Raw genomic sequence first — 19,440 nt, forward strand, 5'->3', positions numbered from 1 at the left:
CAGCCAGCCCTTTATTCCACTTCAATATGCCTAATTCCACCGAAAGTGCGCGGTGATCCACAGGACCGTCAGCCGATGCCGAGCGAGTGTGGGCAGCTGTTGGCATAGCTGCACGCCCTGGGAGGGGACAGGAAAACAGGGGACGAAGAGGCTGGGAAATGCTTTACTGAGGAGGGGACTGGAGATGCAGGGGCTTCTGCCGAAGGTGGGCATTTCATGAGCAAATGAAGTCTGGGCGCAACCAACACGCCCGAGAGACTTCCAGGGAAAGCTTCTCCTGCCTAGTGTCAAATGCAAATGGCTTTACTATGGCTGCTTCCACCATCATGAGAGTCACGAGAGTCCTGCTTGCTCCCCGCAGACACTGCCCGAGGACACAGAGCCAAGGGAAACTGTCCCTGCTCTAACTCTTGGCATTTTGGAGTGCTGCCTTGGAGGTGCTTCTCTGTGTGTGTTTTTGCAGCACAATCAACACAAATGACAGCCACCTGGTATGTGGCTTTGTGCTGTGCACATCCTTCCAGGTGAGCCACCGCGGCCCTCTGGCTTTTCACGGCCGCAGGATTGGACGAGGCACGTGCCCTGTGCGATCCATCCTGTTGGTCACTGGCACCCTCTGCTCCCTGCTCTGTGCAGTCAGCCACAGTGGCCCTCCCTTGCACCCTCAGTGGCCTCCTCTGCACCCACAGTGGCCCTCCCTTGCACCCTCAGTGGCCTCCTCTGCACCCACAGTGGCCCTCCCTTGCACCCTCAGTGGCCTCCTCTGCGCCCACAGTGGCCCTCCCTTGCACCCTCAGTGGCCTCCTCTGCGCCCACAGTGGCCTCCCTTGCCCTCCCTTCTCTCCCCGGCGGGGGCTCAGCTTCTGCTGTCCTTTCTGCCTGGGATTCTTTTTCCTTTTTCACGTAATTAGATTTGTTCTCTTTGAAATTGTGACCAAAATACCTCCTCCCAGGAGCCCTCCCAGATAGGACCCGGTCTGGCCTCCCGTGTCACACACGCTTCCGCGTGATCTGCACCTGGACATTCATCACAGTTGCAATGAAATAGCTGAGTAACTTCTCTGACCCCTCGACTTCCCACCAGGACGTGAGCTCAGGAGGTCACTGTGCCCGTCTTGCTCAGCTCGGAAGCTGGGGAGTCATCAGCATTCATTCACTGACACAAGGAGAGAAGAAAGGAGGCGGCCATGGACCCTGCCAGCACGGGATGTCCACTTCCTGCTTCCACACAAAGGGGGGATCTGCCCCCTGCTTACCACCTCTCCGTGCCTCGGGAGCCTACAGGTGAAGAAGGTGGAGCACGTGGCTGGCCTCTGGCCCCCTCTCAGGCCCCCGATGGCCCCCTCAGGCCAGGAAAATGAGCAGAGGCAGAGGAAACCCTGGAGGTCACCCAGCCCACGGCTCCACTGCTCAAGGTTCCAGCAGAGAGACGCCAGCCCAGAGAGGGAGAGGCCACCCCCACCCACACACAGGACTCAGCAGCAGGTCCCAAAGCACCTGTCCTCCCCGGCACAAGGCAACCCCCTGACTCTGCCAGGCCTGGCCTCAAATCCCAGCTCTGCCATGAGAAAGAATTTGACCTGGGGCTAGTTGGCTTAATTCTCTGACCCTGGTCTCTTTGGCTGTACACGGGGGACATAACCCCTGCGTTCTTGCTAGGAGGGGGTGTGACGTAGTTGCTAAGAATGTGGACTTAGAGTGTGCTGGTGTGTGTTTGAATCGTGGGTCCAGCACTTCCTAGCTGGGTGACCTTGGGCAACTTGCTTAACATTGTTTCTACATCTGTCCCTGAGAAATGGGGAAAAGAACATTCCTTCTGCATACATTGTTGCACACATGAGGTCAGAGATCACGTGGGGTATGAAGCAGCCGGCACTGTACCTGATACAGTCTCCACTGAGCAAATAAGAGATCCTGCCCACCCGGAACCACAGGGAGAGGAGGTGCTCAGTGCCCTCAGGCCCTGATTGACACACGACCTCTTTTCATGAACATGGTCCATCGGAACTCACTCACCCCAACCAGCACAGGACCTGTCTGCACTTACTGTCACGAGGGCCCTACGACGCACCCCACAATACCCTCTAGAAGAGGGACGGGGAATTGCTCCGAGGCCCCAGGTTCCTTTCTCCCCGGGCCCCTTGCCCATCTACCTCTCCTCCTCTGCAAGACCTGGCTCAAATGCCACCTGTGCCCACGGCTGCCACTCGGATCACTGTGGCTGTGGCGTCCCTGGCATCAGGATGGAGCCCAACCCTGGCTGCCACCTATTTCAGTGATCCGTGTCCTGGGTCCAGTGTCCTCATGAGCACAGTCTCCGCCTGTCTCTCAAGTCGCCTGCCACCCTCCCCCCCAGCAGGGTGCTGAGGGTACAGGTGAGATGGCGGGATCCAGGCTCCTGGGGCTCAAATCCTGCCCTCGACCCCCAGCTGTGTGACCTCAGACAAGTCCTCGCATGGCTCCATGCCTCCTTCCCCCCACCCCCCACCCCCAGAGAAAACGGGAAATACCCACCAACGGCGTGGGGTACCTGAGGGTGGGTGAGAGGGCACACGTGAAGCGGATCACATGCTGGCACACAGCTGGCCCTCTTTAAAAGGTGAGCCAACCATGTCACGTGAATAACTGTCATTTTAATAACTCACTCTGGGTCGAGTGCCAGCCCTGAACCAGCCCAGGGTGGCCTTGACCGAGCTCATGGCTTCTTGATCCTCCCCAGGCACCATGACTAGCTCTGACTAGCTCAGGGCCACCACAGGCCATCAGCAGTGTTTGGAAACAGCAGCCACCGAGGGCGAGGCTGGCCCAGGGCCCAGCCCCACGTGGGAGGCTGCCCTGCGGCTGCCCAGGCTGTGGGACAGGGGCACAGTGGCCGGGAGGGCTCCCCAGCGGGGGCCTGTCCTCAATGGGTGCTGACTGCTGGCCGAAGTCTAGGGAAAATCAGCTGCAGCAGCCCCCTGCACCGGCCCACCCAGGGCTGCGGAGGCGCCGGCCTCCTCACCTTGAGCCCGCTGCTTTCCGCTTCCGAGCCGGGGTCCACACCCGTGATGTAGATGCCCAGGCCGTACTCGGCGCCCCCGCGGATGGTGAGGCCCAGGGAGCGGCCATCCCCCAGCACCAGGTTCACCTGCAGGAGGGAGAGCGGGGGACGTTAGCCAGGAAGCCACACCTGGGGAGGTGGCAGCCACAGAGCCCTGCCCGGCCCTGGAGAGCACCATGGGCTTGTCAGGAGCCCCTTCACCCTGCCAGATCCCCTGGAAGGTGCCACCCCACGGAGGCCCTGCCCCGTCCATCAGTGGGACAACTGCAGCGAAAGGGGGGACAGAGGACCTCCCAGGGTCCCCTCGGTGCAGACGCCCGGGAGCACCTCAGCACGTCCCCCTCATTTTCAGCCAGGGACAGACTTCAGGCCTGGGGACCCAGCCCAGGCCCCTTCACCCTCCCTCCCCAGGATCAGGGCTCCACTCAGGCCTGGGGCCACCACAACCCTGCGTCCCCAAGGTCCCCCATCTCCCAGGGCCCTCGGGCCCCACTCCCAGGGCCTCCTGCCCGGCCACCACCCCGATGGGCCGCTTGGCCTTTCCCTCCTCACACGGGGAGCGCCCACCCGGAGATTCCCCAACACTATGCTGCTCAGGAGGGGCTCACGGTCCAGGGGGAAGAGGGATGGTCAGAGCGCAGTGGGCAGCGCAGGGCTCTGGTCCTGCCTGGGGGAGGCGGTGGGGGAAGGGATGTCTCAGATGAGCTCAGAGTCAGGGGCTCACAGGAGGTAGGTGGCGGTGCATCCCAGGGACATGGGACATGGGACGGTATGTGTCACATGCACGAAAGCAAGCCTGGCTCAGGACCTTGGAGGTGGGTCACAGAGGATGGCCGGGGTGGGGGAGAGTCGCACATGAGGACAGGCAGGAGTCTAGAGGTTCTGGAGGGTTCCATAACCTCTGAGGAGGCTGCAGGAATGCAGCGATGAGGTGGCCAGGGTTTAAGGCCCTCCCTGGTCCCTCATCGCATGCACGTAGGTCTGTGTATTTAGGAGGTGACAGTGTGGGGGTCACTTGTGTCAGGGCCAGGGCCAGGCTACTGAAGCTCAATCCTAATGACGCTTGCTATGTACGTGGCCCCGGGCAAGTTGCCTCACCTCTATGTCTCAGCTTCCTCATCTGGAAAATGGGCTGGTCACCAGCCACAGCGGGGCTGCCCTGAGGGCCGAGAGGGTCCAGGTACCTGGAGAGCTCAGCGTCCTGCCGGCCCAGGAAGCCTGGCTCTCTGCAGAAGGGCCTCTCAGGAAGCCCTCCCGGAGCTTCTCCAGGGCCACCTGGTCAGGTGGGGGGAGCCAGAGCCCATACTGCAGCCAGAGCACCTCAGGTGAGCCAGGGCAGGGTGCAGCCAGCAAAGAATCCCAGGGTCCCTCCAGATGCTCCTGACCTCGCAGGTGACAAGACGGTGCACAGGAAGCACAGGGCTGCGTGTGCCTCTTGGGAAGGTGCAGAGGGACCCCTGAAGCCAGGGCTGGGGGTGCAGCCTGCCGATGGCTCACAGAGCCACAGATCAGCCTCCTGGGAACTGCCCTCACCCAGCTCCTGACCCCGCCTAGGTCAGGACACCTCTGCGGGGCTGTCCCAGCTCCAGGGCTCCCCGTGGGACCCGCGGACCTCTGCTGTGACCGCCACACAGCCCACTCCTCCCTCGCCCAGGATTGTGACCCCTGCTCCATCACAGCCTTGGCCCAGGCCACTGCACCTCCATGAACAGACAGTTGAAGCCTTGAGAGCCTGGACTGGACTCCTGGGCTGGAAACCACGGAGTCGGGGCGGGGGAGGGGTGTTCAGGGCCACCCCGCTGGGGCCGGGAGGACCCAGCTGTTTCCTGAGGTGCTTCCTTCTATCTCTCTCTGTCCACCTTCTATCTCTCTCTGTCCACCGTCGGCCTCCTCTGCTCTGACCTCCAGCCTCCTGCCTCTCCCTCTTCCAAGGACACTCATAGTGACAGGGGCCACCCATAATCCAGGATCATCTCCCACCTCGAAAGCCTTCCCTCAGTCACTTCTGCAAAGTGCCTCTGGTCTTGAAGGCAGGACTCCCAGGTCCGGAGGAGGAGTGGCCCTCCCATAGACTAACTCTTCCCAAGTGCACTCCAGGGCGCCCGGCTGGGGCAGAGCTCCCAGAGACAGCCACGGGGAGGGGAGGAGGGAGACGGCACCCTGGGGCACCCTGGGACCTCGCCCTGTCATGACTCTGCTAAGGTGTCACACGCAATCCCAACGTCAGGACTGAGGGGAGTCGCTTCCGACTGCTTCAGCGCACGGGGAGCAGGGAGCCCGAGGGCCAGGATGGGACCCTCGAAGCCTCGTCGTGGCTGGTGGGATTGTTAACCGGTTCCACCGCAGGAAGAGCACGGCAATGCTCAAAGGGTTAAAAATGCCATCTCCAGGGGACACAGCAACTGGCTCCGGGGTTCAGACCCAGGGAATGAAAGCAGGGCTCCCATCTGCAGGCCCGTGACCCTGTGACCCCGTGACCCCGTGATGGCAGCAGCAGCCCCACGGCAGGCGGACGGTGTCAGTGACCCAGCGCTGGCCAACAGGTGAGGTATGAACAGACGCGGCCCACGCATCGCCACAGATGAGGGCCCGTGTCCCCAGGGTCACACCATGAGACCTTCCCCCAACATGAAGGTGCCCTGGGGTGCTCAGGCCACGCAGGCAGAGCCCCAGCGAATGCAATGAGCCTCCCGTAGCAGGGGCCTCCAGAGCTCGCTGGCCTTTCTGACCTGGGAGGACACACACGGAGGCGGCCGCCTGCGGAGCAGGACACACGCTCCAGACACGGCGTCCTCCCCCAGCCTGGAGTCAGTCTCCCAGGAGCCCTGGCTACAACCGGGCAGCGTTCAGCCTGAAGGACAGGAAGCTCTGGCACACGCACGGGGGACACTGTGCTAAGTGACAAGAGCCGATCACAGAGGGACGGACACCTTGCCCTCATCTGAGGCACCCAGAGGGGCCAAAGTCACAGAGACAGAGAGCAGAGCGGTGGTTCCCAGGTGGTTCCGTTTGGACCTTAATGTCCCCCAAAGCTTGGTCTCCTGTTGGTGGTGCTAGTGGGGGGGGGGTGGAGACTTCAGGAGGTAGTAAGAGGGTCTAGTAGAAGAAACAAGGTCTGGGGGGGGTGTCCTTGAAGGGGATATCGGATTTTCTCTCTGCTTCCCAGCCTACATCACACACTCTGCACCAGGCCGTTCTTCTCACCACTAGCCCAGGCGACCTCAGACTGAAACCATCAGCCAATATAAACCTTTCTTCCTTTTAAGTTCACTTTTCTCTGGTGTTTCCTCACAGCTATGTAAAGCTGACTCAGGCACCAGGGCGGATAGAGGGGGGAGCAGGGTGTTGTTATTTAAAGGGTTTTGGTTTTGCAAGAAGAGGAGTTCCGGAAGATGGTGTCCAGCAGTGTGAGTGCATTACCAACACAGAACTGCACATCTGAGGCACAGGCAAGGGGGTAACGTGGGCTCTACCATAGAGACCCAGAAAGCTAAATCCACCACCATGTGACTTCTCTCACTTTTGAGGACAGGAGGGCCATGGGGGCCCCAGAGCCACACAGGAGTCCTCTCCCACCTGTGGAATCTATTAACCAAGAAAAATCCTCAAGGTCAGAGGCCTGGGAACCTGCTGCCCGTGAGCATCACCTCGCTCGCTGGCTGGGGACACACAGGTGACAGAGGTGAGGAAGTGCTTCTCCCTCCCTGGAGAGTTGGGGGACACCAACGCCAAAGGCATGACGAGGACAGCTGCTCAGAGGCCACAACCAAAAATGCCAGCTCGGGAACCATGGCCACACGCTTCTCTGCACTTCTGCAAAGAGCAGCCAGCACCCGGGTCCCCACAGGGTGCAGGGTCCCATGCTGCCAGTGTCTTGGCCTCCGCTGTGTTCGGGGCCGAGGCAGATTCCACTGTAATTTAGTCATTTGTGTCACACACACTTACTGAGCATCCACACTGTCCCAGGCACGAAGGAGCCACCCAGACTCAAGACCAAGGTCCTCACTACCAGGAGCTTCCCTAGGTGGGGGGCAGGGGTAGTCTACTGCTGTGTTCATTCCACAGAGGAGGAAATGGCTCATGGAGGCTCAGAGAGGTTATGCAATTTGTCCAAGGTCACACTGCTGCCAAGATTTGAACCACTCCTGCCATACTGACACGATCCCATTTAATCCCCATAATAAATCCAGCAGTGAAATGGGTGAAGACCCCTCTCTGGTGTTGTCTGGGGTACTTCCATGGGTCCTCCCAGGTACCAGAATCTCTCAACCTTGGCCTTAGGCATTCTTATAGAAGTGACTCCAAGATGCCCCCAGGGGAACTTATCCACCCTCATCCTCCCACCCACAGAATTCCAACAATGATGTCAATGAAGACACTGGGCTCAGTTCTACATCAGGGCCTTTGCACATGCTGCCCTGGCTGCCTGGGATTTTCAGCTCTCAAAATGGGACAGGAAGCCTCCTTCTCCTTCTGGGGGTCTCAGCTCAGAAGTCATCTACTCAGAGAGAACCTCCCTGAACACCTTCAGGCACCTCCCAGAGCACCTCCCTCTCCACTTCCCACAGTTACTGTGGTTTGAATGCATCCTTCCAATTGCACATAAGGGAAACTTAATCTGCAGATTCATATGCTAATGGTATTTGCAGGGGGAGCTTTGGAGAAAATAGGATTAGATGAGGTCAGTGCAGCTGGTGTGCAGGTGGGTGGGGGCTCCCCTGGTGGCACTGGTGACTTTAAAGAAGAAGCTGAGCCATCTGAGCTGGCGGACTTGCTCTGTCTTGCTATGTGATGTCCCCTGCATGTCCTGGGGCAGCACGGGGGCCTCACCAAGGCCTTTGGGCTTCCCAGCCTCCAGAACAGAGCCCAGTGAACCTCTGTTCTTTATAACTCACCCAGTCCGTGGTATTTGTTGCAGCCACAGAAAACAGACACCGTGTCCCTCATCGTGCTCCTCTGGGCTCCTTTCTGGATCTTCACCTCCCTCCCCACCTCAGCTGCACCCTCAGAGCAGGGCCTCAGCTTTATCCCCAGCTCCCAGGACATGTCAGGCACACCGCAGGTGCTCCACAAGGACTGGGGGGCTTACGGAGCACCTCCCGGCTGCCACCTGCTGAGTCTCTATGAGATGTGGATGGTGACCTGCACCTAGCAGGTGGCTTGGAGGACTCAGGGAAGGTGCCTGGGTACAGAGCCCCACCTAGGGAGGAGAGGGCTTGCCAGAAAGACAGGGAGTTTGCTGCCCAGCATGGCAAGGCTGGCCGTGAACACGACCCAGCCACAGGCAGCCCTCGGAGAGCATGCTTCCCTGGTGGGGAGGGCCCGGAGCTGCCCAGGAGGCCCAGGTGCCCACCGACCTCCCAACAGCGACCAGAGGCCGCGGTGACCTCCTGAATGATGATGCAGCTTGACGTTGAGCAAAGAACACCCACGCCTTAAATAAATGTTATGGTCTCATCCACAGGAAAGGGAGAGCGGAGAGAGTCTCCAGGGGAGGTGCCTGGCCTGGAGCCCCAAGCCGGGCAGCTTCCTGGCTGACAGGATCCAGGTCCTAAAACAGCTGGGAGCTGGGCAGGGGTTACCTTCCTGGTCTGGGAGCAAGGCACACAGGCAGAGAGAAGGCGAAGATATCAGGGACCCAAACCTCTTTTTCCTTTATTTAACAAACAGTCCACTTGGAGGGAGAGGAGGGCTCTGTAGGGGGCATTTTTTGATGCCTCTGCCTCCTCCTTCAGGTGACAACACTCCACGATGCGCTGGACAGGCACCCCTCCCCCAGCTGGTCCTGCCAATCAAAACGCCTGGTATCCCGCCAGCCAGTCGGGTGTCCCACCCTGGACTAGGCCTCTTAGCGGGAGGACACAGAGAAGTCTTGGCGGAGATGCAGGTGCCCTGAGTGCCCCAGCCTCACCTCCGGGCCTGCCCACAGCCTTCTAGTACATTCCTCCTTGGCAGGAGTTGGCTCAAGCCCCGCTGCCAAAGCTTCCCTGAGAGCGCGGTCGGGGCAGCGGCTGGAGGCCGGGTGCTCGCTCGGGGCCCTCCCCACCAGGGAAGCATGCTCTCTGGCCCTCTCCGGAGGGCTGCCTGGGGCCTGGGTCAGGTTCACCGCCCGCCTTGCCATGCTGGGCAGCCATCGCTGGTGGAAGGACACTGTCACCAGCTCTCTCTCCTCTCCTTTCCCAGGAGCTGATCTGGGACCTGGTGCACCAGCCCCCCAGACACCCCTCGCAGGGGGTCCATGCCCTAGTGCCTAGTGGATGGCAGGAATCCCAGGGCCAGTCCTGGGCCCGAGCTGCCCACCAGACTGACTGTCCATCCATTTGGCTACAGCAGGGAGAGAGACCCTCATGACATCCCAGTATTGGGGGCAGCTCAGCCTCTACTGTGATAAACACTGCACTCGAAACAGAGGAGGAAAAAGGGCCTTCAAGAGGGACCCAGGGTAAGGACAAAGCCCCGGCCCAGCCCCTGCGGGTCACCACTCTGGGTCTGGGAGGCACCTGTCCTGCTGGGCATGCCCACCACCCAGCTGGGTGCAGCTCACCTTTTTCTCATCCCCGCCTTGCAGGAGGCAGAAGCCGCTCCTCCGGTCACCCTCGGGCTGTCTCAGAGCGCTGCTGCCCTGGGGGGTGGGCAGGCCTGAGGGCGGGGAGGTGCTGCGGCCCTGTGGGTCCACCCAGGTGTAGATGTGGTTGGTGACATAGCCTCCAGGGATGCGCCCAGCAGAGTACACAGACAGTACCAGCTTCTTGGAGCCCTTCAGAGCCTAGAGAGAGGGGGACACACAGTTAGAGGGAAGGGAGCACTCTCCCCTTGCCGTTAGGGAGACCTTGCTTCCTCTCAGGACCCCCGTGGAGGAGCCATCCAGCCCCCAAGTCCTCCTCCCCGCCCCAACCCTTACTTTTGGCCTCTAGAAATGGGGACACCCGCCTCTCCCCTATCTTCAAGCCGACCCAATACAAGAAATCTGATCTCCTGGGATACCTGCAGGCAGAAGCTGCCCAGCAGGCCCAGGCTGCTGTCCCCAGCAGGACCTGCTCACAAGGCCGGCCTCTGTGCACTTGGACCCTGTCTGATACGTGAGGCCTGTTGCGCGTGGACCTGCAAACTGGGGTTTGTGCTGAACACTTGCCTTCCCTCTGGGCATCTGGAATGTGGGTGCCGGCAGGGAGCCACCCATAAAACCTTTCTAGGGCTCTCTAACCAGTTTCCTGGGCAGACAGCACTGTACTCCTGTGGACACAGTCTGGTGCTGGAGGAATTAAGCTTCGTGACTCACTGAGGGAGGACCCTTGGGAGCCTGGACTTCTTCTGGACTTTGCCAATGTGTCTCTTCCTTATGCTCATTTTGGTTTGTTTCCTTTTGATGTAATAAATATTAGCCAGGAGGACGCAGCAGCTGCCAGCTGCCCGTGCCCACGGGTCCTGCATCCACAGATTCAACCAACTACGGGCCAAACATATTTTTTTAAATGGCATCTGTACTGAACCGGTACAGACGTTTTCCTTGTCATCATTCTCCAGGCCATACAGAGTAACAGCTACTCACACAGCATTTGCACTGTATTGGGTATTATAAATAATCTAGAGATCACAAAGCATGTGCAGGATGTGCGCAACTTGTGCAAAACAGCGGTAAGCATCAGCGGATTTTCCTATCCAGAGGGGGTCCTGGAACCCATCACCCAGAGACCCAGGGACAACTGTGTATTCTGAACCCACTGAGCCTTTCTAGTTAATCACTGAGTCTGGGGGTGGTCTTGGGGACCACCAGTAAAATTCTAGGTGAGAGACAAATGAAAAAACCATTGATCATAACAATAGCTTAACATTGTTAAAGGGCCTGTGGGTGTCGGGTGCTCCACCCTGCATCCGACATGTACTGTCTCATGAAATTCTCAAGGGATCCAATCTTGGGAGTGGGGAGTGGTCCACTCCTTGGATAGATATGGAGGGAAATCACCTGCCCACACGGCTAATAGGGGCTTCCTTTCCTACAGCTACTCATTTTGAGTGTAGACACCATCTTTGTTTTTTAAAGGCTGGGTTGGAACAACCCCACTGAACTCTAGGCCCTGGGTAGAAGCTGAGGTCGCCATATTGCTTTCCCACAATGCACCTGGAGCAGCGATGACGATGCTGACTCCGAGGCAGTCACTAGGTGCGAGATCAACTGCAAGCGCACCCCACGTTAGGGACTCAATGTATGTCTCCCCCCAGATTCCAATGTTGAAGCCCTACCCCTGAACGATGGTCATTTAGAGATGGGGCCTGTGGGAGGCAGTTGGAGTTAGCTGGGGTCGGGAGGGTGAGGGCATCGTCATTGAAGAGAGGGACCAGAGTTTGCTCCTGTCTCCTCCGAGGACCCAGGGAAGTGGAGCCAACCACACTGGCACCCCGCGCTCAGACTCCCCGTCTCCAGAAATGGTGGCAAATAATTCCTGCCGTGGAACCCGCCCCCACCTCTGGCACTTTGTCCCGGTGGCCCTGGCTCCCTGGTGGCCCTGGCTCCCTGGTGACCTGCAGCTGGAGGCTCTTTGAGTTGCTGAGGACATAGACACATACTGAGATTTTATGCTGCCATAAAAATCATGTCGACAAAGAGTTTGTAAAGCCGTGGACGTGTGATATATTTTAATGTTAAGTGGGGTCAACCGGCTACAAATCATGTCCTCATGGTATGGTCTCAGTTATTAAGAGAAAGAAAAACCATACAGGAAAAAAACCAGGGAAGTCCCGTGCCCGAGTTCAGTGTCTCTCTGTGGAGTGGGGCTGCGGGGGATGATGTCTTGCTTTTCCTGCTTCTCCATAGTTCCCACATGATCCACAGCGAGGGCACACTGCTTTCAATACCCCACACACAAGTAATAATGTGCCTTAAAAGGAGGGCCCCTGGGCTCTCAGCACACCCCCCGCTGCCCGGGGCTCTCCAACTCCCAGGACCTGGAGGACAAGGGGACCAAGGGCTGAGCTTGCAGAGTCAGCGCGGGGCCCTGGCTGTGGGGGCTCTGATGTGCAGGCCCCTCCCAGAGGAGGAAAGGCGGGCCCCAAGGCGCTGGGCCTCCACTGGCAGCTTGGTGCCAGCCCTGGCCTGAGGGGTAGCTCACCAAAACTCTGCTTTAAAAAAAAAAAAATTATTTTAAGACGATAAGCAGGGAAAGATTTAGTGTTCTTTCAGCATCCCCAGGGCTCCCTGGTGGAACAGTCAGGAAAATCGGATCTCTGTTCAGTTGGAGATGCAAGACGGAGGAGCCTGAGACCAGGTGTACTTGTGCCGCAGTAAGGTGGGTACCAGGGTGTGGCGTGGGCAGAAGCTGGAGGCCACCGCATCCTGGGTGCCCCACACATCTTCCTGACCCCCCTCCCCGCCCACCACTCCCTCCTCCACAAGGTTTTGACTGGCTGCTCTGCTGCTGCTCAAATGGCCTGACTCCTCCTCTCTGAGGGACACTAAGAATAAGCCCCAGGGCTGGCGGAGGGCCTACTGTGTGTCGGGCCCACAGGGAACAAAGCAAGCAGCCCGGTGAGGGATAAATACCACCGGGTACACAGTAGGGCCTGATGATGCTTGCAGTCCCTGAGAGACCAGCTTTGCCTAGCACACAGTGGGTCCTCATGACACTTGCAGCCTGGTGAGAGACGAAGCTTTACCTGTCACATAGTAGGGCCTAAGAAGAGGCTGGTCTGATTAGGTAAGAAAGTAAAGAGTTCCCCCCACAGAAATGGGAACCCCTAGGGACATGTTGTGCAGCCACAGTGAGTCTGGACGGCCGTGTTGGAGTGAGAGCAGAGGAGCATGGAGGGAAGAAGAGACCGAGGGCCATGGAGTCAGGCACTTCCACCACGAGTGGGCTGCGGGCCCCACAGGCAGCACCGTGAGGTGGGGACCGACGATACCCATCTGTCAGGGGTGAGGGTGAAAGGAGGTGACAGGCAGGAAGTCCAGAGCCGTGCGCACAGTAGGTGCTCAGCGGACGGCAGAGCCCACTTGCCTGTCTCCTGGGGAATATCTGCATGGAGGAGGGGAGCTCAGATGCCACCGGGGAGCACTGTCCCAGGAGTTGAAAGGGAAAGTGGGGGAGAGGATGCAGCCACACGCAGCGTCATTTGTATTCCTTCTCGTGGCCACGGCGAAACCCTCTTGGTCAGTGCTATAAATAGGCCGGCACAACCTTGAGAAGCAGAGGAGGTCAACGCCTTTGATGAGAACACCGTGGAGAGCTCTGCAGAGGGCCCACATGCTGCCCGCCCACGCCCGGGGTTTTACAAAAGAGGACTCTGAAGTCGCTAGAGGGGAAGGGACAGAGGGGCACAGCCCAGGATACAGAAGGCCAGCCCAGGGCCAGCCCCTTCCCCTCTGCACCTCGGATTCCCCATCAGAAGACTTCAGGGCTGTAAACCTGCACTCACTCAGCTTAGGTCACTCTGGAAGGTCCGCTGGCCACTCTTCTTTGAGGGTAAATGTGGCCTTCTTGGAGGACAAGGACGCCCTCTCCCTGTGTTGCCTGTTTGATTTCGCTGGCGACTCTGCAGGAAGCAAGGTTCCTGAGTCAGCACTTTCAACACCCAAGCGGGCTCAGAAGATGGCCTGGGCCCCCTGGACTCCGCGGGAATGCCCCTCCCTGATCTTTAATTTAACTACAACACGTTGAGCGTGGCACGCAGGAAAGGAGGGGGCCCGAGAAGCCGGGTTCACCTTCCCACCACCTCCCGGCCTCGTCCATGTTCACTACTGCTTCTTTATTGAAAGGGCATTAGGTCTGGAGGAGGGAACTTCTAGAGCCAGCTCGCTACTGCCTCTCCCCACCAGCCATCCGCCAGGCTTCTGCTACCCCGGCCACCTGGGGAACTGCAAGGTCCCACTCGTGGTCAGCTGTACCGGGCCACTCACCATACTTCCCTGGTCAACGCGGGCCTCCGAAGCAGGCTGCACTGTGCCCCTGGCTCGCAGGTGGCCTGGGGCTGCTAGTTCCCCTTGCCAGGCCTTGGTTTTTGCCCCCTGGTAATGACCAAGTGGTACTTAGTGATCACTAAGGTCCTGCCCCAAACAAAACTGCTGTATCTCCCTGGCTCAGGGAGCCTGGTGGTCAGGGTCTTGACAGCAGAGAGATCAAGGCCTTGGAGACACTCAGGGATCAGTCTCAGGCAGGCCTGCAGGTGGGCTGGGCCCGACAAACCACCTCAGCCTTCCCCATCCCAGGAGTGAGCTCTGGGGACTGTGCAGGCCACTGCTCCCAGGTCACTGACCCAAATCCTTGCACCTTGTCCAAGACCTGGGACTCTGAGGTTCCGTATCAGCTGGGAGAGGGCCAGGAGGTTTCAGGGGTAGCAGGATGCAAACCCCAGCTCGGCACCATCAGGGGCAGCCGGGGACCTTCAAAGAACCTGAAGGCTGGGGGTCAGTGCCCCCCAGTGGCACTATGGCTGTGCCCTTGCTCTGTAGACAGCCACCTGCAGATGGCAAATCACATGCAACACCTGCATTAAAGCAGCCTGAATTCTCGACCTGTGCAGGTGGCTGGCCTCTGTCTCCACATCTCCTCCCACTTTCTCTGTAGCTACAAGAGCCATTCAAATGGGAGGAATCTGGGGGGAGTCCCTGGCCAATGAGGACGGCCACCAGAGCGCCATGTTCCCACGCTTGTCCTCACGTGCCTCCTGGTAATACCGACCCTGGGGCTTGTCTGTGTCCACCAACTCAGATCAGAGCCCTCTCCATCAGACCGGGCGGGTGGCATGGCTGAGACGCATCCATCACCAGAAGACGACCCACCCAGACAGCGCTTCGAGGAAGGAACTGGAAATCGCACGTGGAGGTCGTCTAAGTCAATAACTCGCTACTTGGCTTAATGTGCTCAGGAGGCAAAGGCCCCACTCAGCTCTAGAGAGACAACTCTAAAACCCCCAAATCAGAGGCCAGGCTGACACCCTTCTCTGCAGGGCAGAGGACTGTGGCCCAGCCTGGGGGCCACGGCGCAGGGAGAAGGCCCAGCACAACACATGCACCAAATACAAGCGGGATCAGACCTCAAGAGCACAAGATGGTTGCTACTGAGCATGTGCAAAAGAAGGTCCCCAGAAACCCCAAGTAACGCTGGTGACTCATCCAGCTCACTCTGGGGCACAGACCTCGAGGGGCAGGCTCTTCTTTTTTGGGGAACAGAGATTCTGAACATCAGGAAGGAGAACCGTGCTGAGATGAGGTTCGTGATCTGAAAGGACAAGGCGGCTTGCTCTTTCCGCCCCACCGACGAGCGTGCGTGCCTTTGGGTTCAGACACTGCATAATGGTCCTCGGGTCTGCTGACGACCTCCTATGTGGCACTAGGAAAATCACCTAAGCTCTCTGTGCTCAGGTCTGCATTTTGCAACTGTTAGCCAGGTGTGACGGTGCATGCTTATAATCACAGTGCTTATAATCACGGGAGGCTGAGATAGGAGGACGGTTAAGTATGAGGCCAGCCTCAGCAACTTAGACCCTGTCTCAAAACTGAAAAATTAAAAGGGGATGGAGATGTGGTAGAGGGCCCCTGGGTTCAATCCACGTACCAAAAGCAAACAAACAAAAAAGCAAGAATTGTTAGGATAGTGCACACCACCTACACGGTACCTGGCACAAACGAGGGCCTACGTCCTTACTAGGATGACACCTTCCTGAGTGTGCCCGCTCCTTTTCCCAGCACAAGCTGAAGGCGTTCTGTGAAGCTGACTCTATATGGACCCCAGTATAAAGCACCTCGAGCTCCTCGCCAGGTCCCCCCCTTTTTCTTCCTTGTAGGAGCCATCCTTTCCTTTAATCTGCCTTCCTCCTATCTGCCCTGCCTTCCTCCTTCAGCTTCTCCCTCCACCTCCAGGAAGTCCTCCCAGATGGTGGTGGCTCCTCCGAAGGCACCAGCCTACTTTTGTGTTTCTGCCCCTGGCAACACGGTAGGCTCTGGGTCCCTTTCATTCTCCTGTCTTTGAGACCACCAGACAAGTCCCGAGACACACTGGAGCTTGTTTTCTGTATAACCTCCCCTTGCTCCTTCAGACTCATTCATCTGTCCGTCCGTCCGTCCATCCATCCGTCCATCCATCCATCCATCCATCCAACAAGTACTGAATGAGGTTTCTGTGTGCCGGGGGCCCTGAGGAATCTGTTCCAATTAGGCACAGAGAGCAGCACTTGGGCTTGAAGCGAATCAGACCCAGGCCACCAGCCCACAGAACTCACTGAGGTGAGCACAGAACACTCAGACCCGAGTGGACTCTGGAGAGGGAAGCAGGAGGGGCTGGGACCCCAACCTTGCTCTGCCACCTGTAGCCCTGGGCAGGTACAGTGGTACTGTCTCACAGGGTGTCTGTGAGGATTAAATCAAACCAGCATGTGTGCGTGTGTGTGTCTGTGTGTACGTACGTATGTGTGTGTGTGCGTGTGTGTCTGTGTGCACATACGTGTATATATGTATGTATGAGTGTGCATATGTGTCTGTGTGTACGTACGTGTGTGTGTGTGCGTGTGTGTCTGTGTGCACATACGTGTATATATATGTATGTGTGAGTGTGTCTGGGTGTGTATGTGTGTGTCTGTGTGTGTGTATCCTCCATCCCCCCCCGCCCCCCGCAGTGTTTGGAATATAGGGATGAGCTCCAGAGGGTCAGGCATTATTCTTTAAAAGAACACAGAGACCTCACTGTCTGTCCGTCCTGGCCTATTCTAGCCTTTTATCCACGTGTCTATGGACATATGCAAAGCTGTCTTCTGGGTGTCACGTATATTGACTCACGCTGCACATCTTCTGCTCCATCGTTTTATTTTAGATAAAGTTTATCTTGGGGGTCTTTCCTTACCAATTCAATGGCATTAAGCTCATCTCTTCTCACATGCACGCAGGGACTCGCTACCATGGGATTCTCCTCTAGATAGACATCTAGGGCGTTTCTCCTTTTTTTTGCAGCACAAACATCTGCAATGAAGACCCTTCTCAGTCCCATCAAATGCATGCTGCATTTGACTTTCTAGATGCAGCGGAAAACCTGAGGCAGCAGGCAAAGCAGCCCACGTCACTACAGTCAGCGTCTGGATGTGTCCTGGGGCTGGCCTCTCTCCCAGAAGCTGTGGTTCCTAGAGCCACCTACAGGGGGCAGCACTGTGCCTCCTCGTCCTGTAGCGGGCCCCTGGATGGGCCTGCGTAGAGGCTTCACCACAGTATCCCAAAGCAGCGCTCCCCTTCCTTCCTACTTTCAGGCTCTATCTTCCAACTTCACCTGGGGGCTAACTCTTGGGTCCTAAGTAGTACAAAACACCAATATAAAAAGGGTAACATGGTGGAGGCTTAGGGTAGGGGCAATGACCTAGGGTAGTTTTCCAATGGAAGTTCCCAAAGGATGTTCCACCCTTCCTAGCTCTGAGACTTTAGACAAGGTACTTGGCCTCTCTGAGCCTGTTTTCTCACCTGTTAAATCAGGCTACTCATGCCCACCCTCAGAGTTATCCTGTGGGCCAAATGAGCACTGATGGATATTCTGCACTGGGTGATACACAGGAGGCCCTGGGCAAATGGAGGTTAATGCTGTTAGTAAGTGAAAGATTACAATGATTGCATCTTGGGTGTGGGGCATGCTGGGGATGGGACCCAGGGCCTCACACATGCCAGTCAGGTGCACTACTGAGCTCCATCCCCAGCCCCTTTTTGAAATTTTATTTTGAGATTAAGGTCTTGCTAAGTTGCCAAGGCTGGCCTTGAACTTGCAATCCCCCTGCCATAGCCTCCAGAGGTGCTGGGATTACAGGTGTGCACCACCATGCCCAGCCACTGCACAGATGTGGGAAGAGATGCTTGGTGGTGAAATGTCCCATGTAAGGTCACAAAGAGGATAGGGCTTGGATATGAATCTTGGACTCTCGAAACCGGTGCCTCCCCTCCCACAGCCCTCACCGCAGCTTAAGGGGATTCAGAGAACACAAGGCTGGTCTTCACCTTGTCCCAAAACAGACATGGCAGGTACAGGTGAGAGGCCCTCAGACCCCGGAGCCTTAGGCAGATGACAAACCACAAGCCCTGGAAAGACCCTACCCATCATCCCTGCCTAGAGGGAAGACAGAAATCAGCAGTGTGGTCTCTGTGCCCCAGTAGCATATTTTAATGTCATGGGAAAATAAATCCCTAATTAGCATGCTGTCTTCAGGGTGCCTTCCACCTGTACCATCTTTCTGTGTCAATCACCTCTCACAGGGACCACTACTGCATGGGCCCCAGCCTCCGCTCTCAGACCCCAAACCAGCCTCTGCAGAGCAGCCAAATGATCCTCTTAAAATACAAGCCGACCCTGTCCCTTATTGCCCCCAACGCTCCTTGTTGCTTCTGATGTAAGGTGCATCTCAGGCCTGGGCGGCTGCCCCACACCTGACCAGCCCTTCCCCGCCCCCGCCTGCCACCTGAGCTTTCTTACAGTATCAGATCACCGGCTCTTTCCACTTCAGGCCCCTGCACGTGCTGCTCGCTGCCCCTGAGAGGCCACATCCCACATACCTGTTCAAGTTCTCCTTCTAGCTCCACCCTCTAACAGACCAGGAAGCCAGGACCTCTGGCTTCATCACAGGTGGGTCAACAAGCAGAACCCCACAAGGTGGCAGGTGACTCCACTTAAAGTGACAACGAGGACATACATGCAGGGAAGTCCTCCCCAAGGAACGTTCTCTCCGGAAGTACCAAGGAATCCTCTAGCGGGATGGAAATAATCTATTCATTTCTCTTTCTGCCTCGGTTTTTAGGAAGCTCAGAATTCAATTTAAAGATGAAATACTCTTTTTTATCCACACAAGCACTCGCAGACTGTCTAACTTCACTTCTGATCCCTTTGCCTTTTCAATAATGTGCTTTTCAGTTTAAGCCTCTCGGTTGCTCTTGACATAAGAGCAATCTTAGTTATAAATATGTGAACAAATAAGTAAATGATCTATGTAGAGGCTGAAGAATGTGTTAAATTACGCCAGTCACAGGGCAGGTGCTCAATAAAACAAATGCTGAGCAGATGAATAAATGCTAAAATCTACACCCGTCTCTAGGATCCGACACCCCTTGCCGCAGATGCTTGAACGATAAAACTCTGCTTTCCGGAGACTCCTGTCCCTTTCCCACCACTCCTAGGAAACACCTGGCAGCTGCCGAGTGTGGTCTAAGATACATGTCATTTGTAAACATTCCCTACATCAAAGTCCCCAAATCGCTAATTCCATATTCTTTCGGATTGGCAATGTAAGCAGGTAGGAGTGAGATAAGGCTTCACTATTTCTCAAACACCCACAGCTGCACAGGATCCTCACCGACATCTGTGTGCCTGCTGGGGCCAGGCTCTGGGACACAGCTGTGACACTACAAGGCCTGCCCATTTTGTTCCAGCTCTCTGCAGCTATGGCCT

General features: G+C 57.2%; 1 protein-coding gene across 4 annotated transcripts in view; it reads right to left on the reverse strand.

Moving 5' to 3' along the window:
* The window catches only part of Whrn (whirlin), an 83,957-nt gene that overhangs the window by 51,302 nt on the left and 13,215 nt on the right, over positions 1–19,440 (reverse strand). For all 4 annotated transcript variants that reach the window (XM_026393348.2, XM_026393347.2, XM_026393345.2 and 1 more), the window contains exons 2-3: positions 9,585–9,806; positions 3,002–3,127 (exon numbers count right to left, since the gene is read on the reverse strand). In XM_026393348.2, the coding sequence (XP_026249133.2) occupies positions 3,002–3,127; positions 9,585–9,806 (348 nt within the window). The remainder of the gene's footprint in view (positions 1–3,001; positions 3,128–9,584; positions 9,807–19,440) is intronic.

The sequence above is a fragment of the Urocitellus parryii genome, chromosome 4 (assembly GCF_045843805.1).
Source record: "Urocitellus parryii isolate mUroPar1 chromosome 4, mUroPar1.hap1, whole genome shotgun sequence".
Lineage (NCBI taxonomy): Eukaryota > Metazoa > Chordata > Mammalia > Rodentia > Sciuridae > Urocitellus > Urocitellus parryii.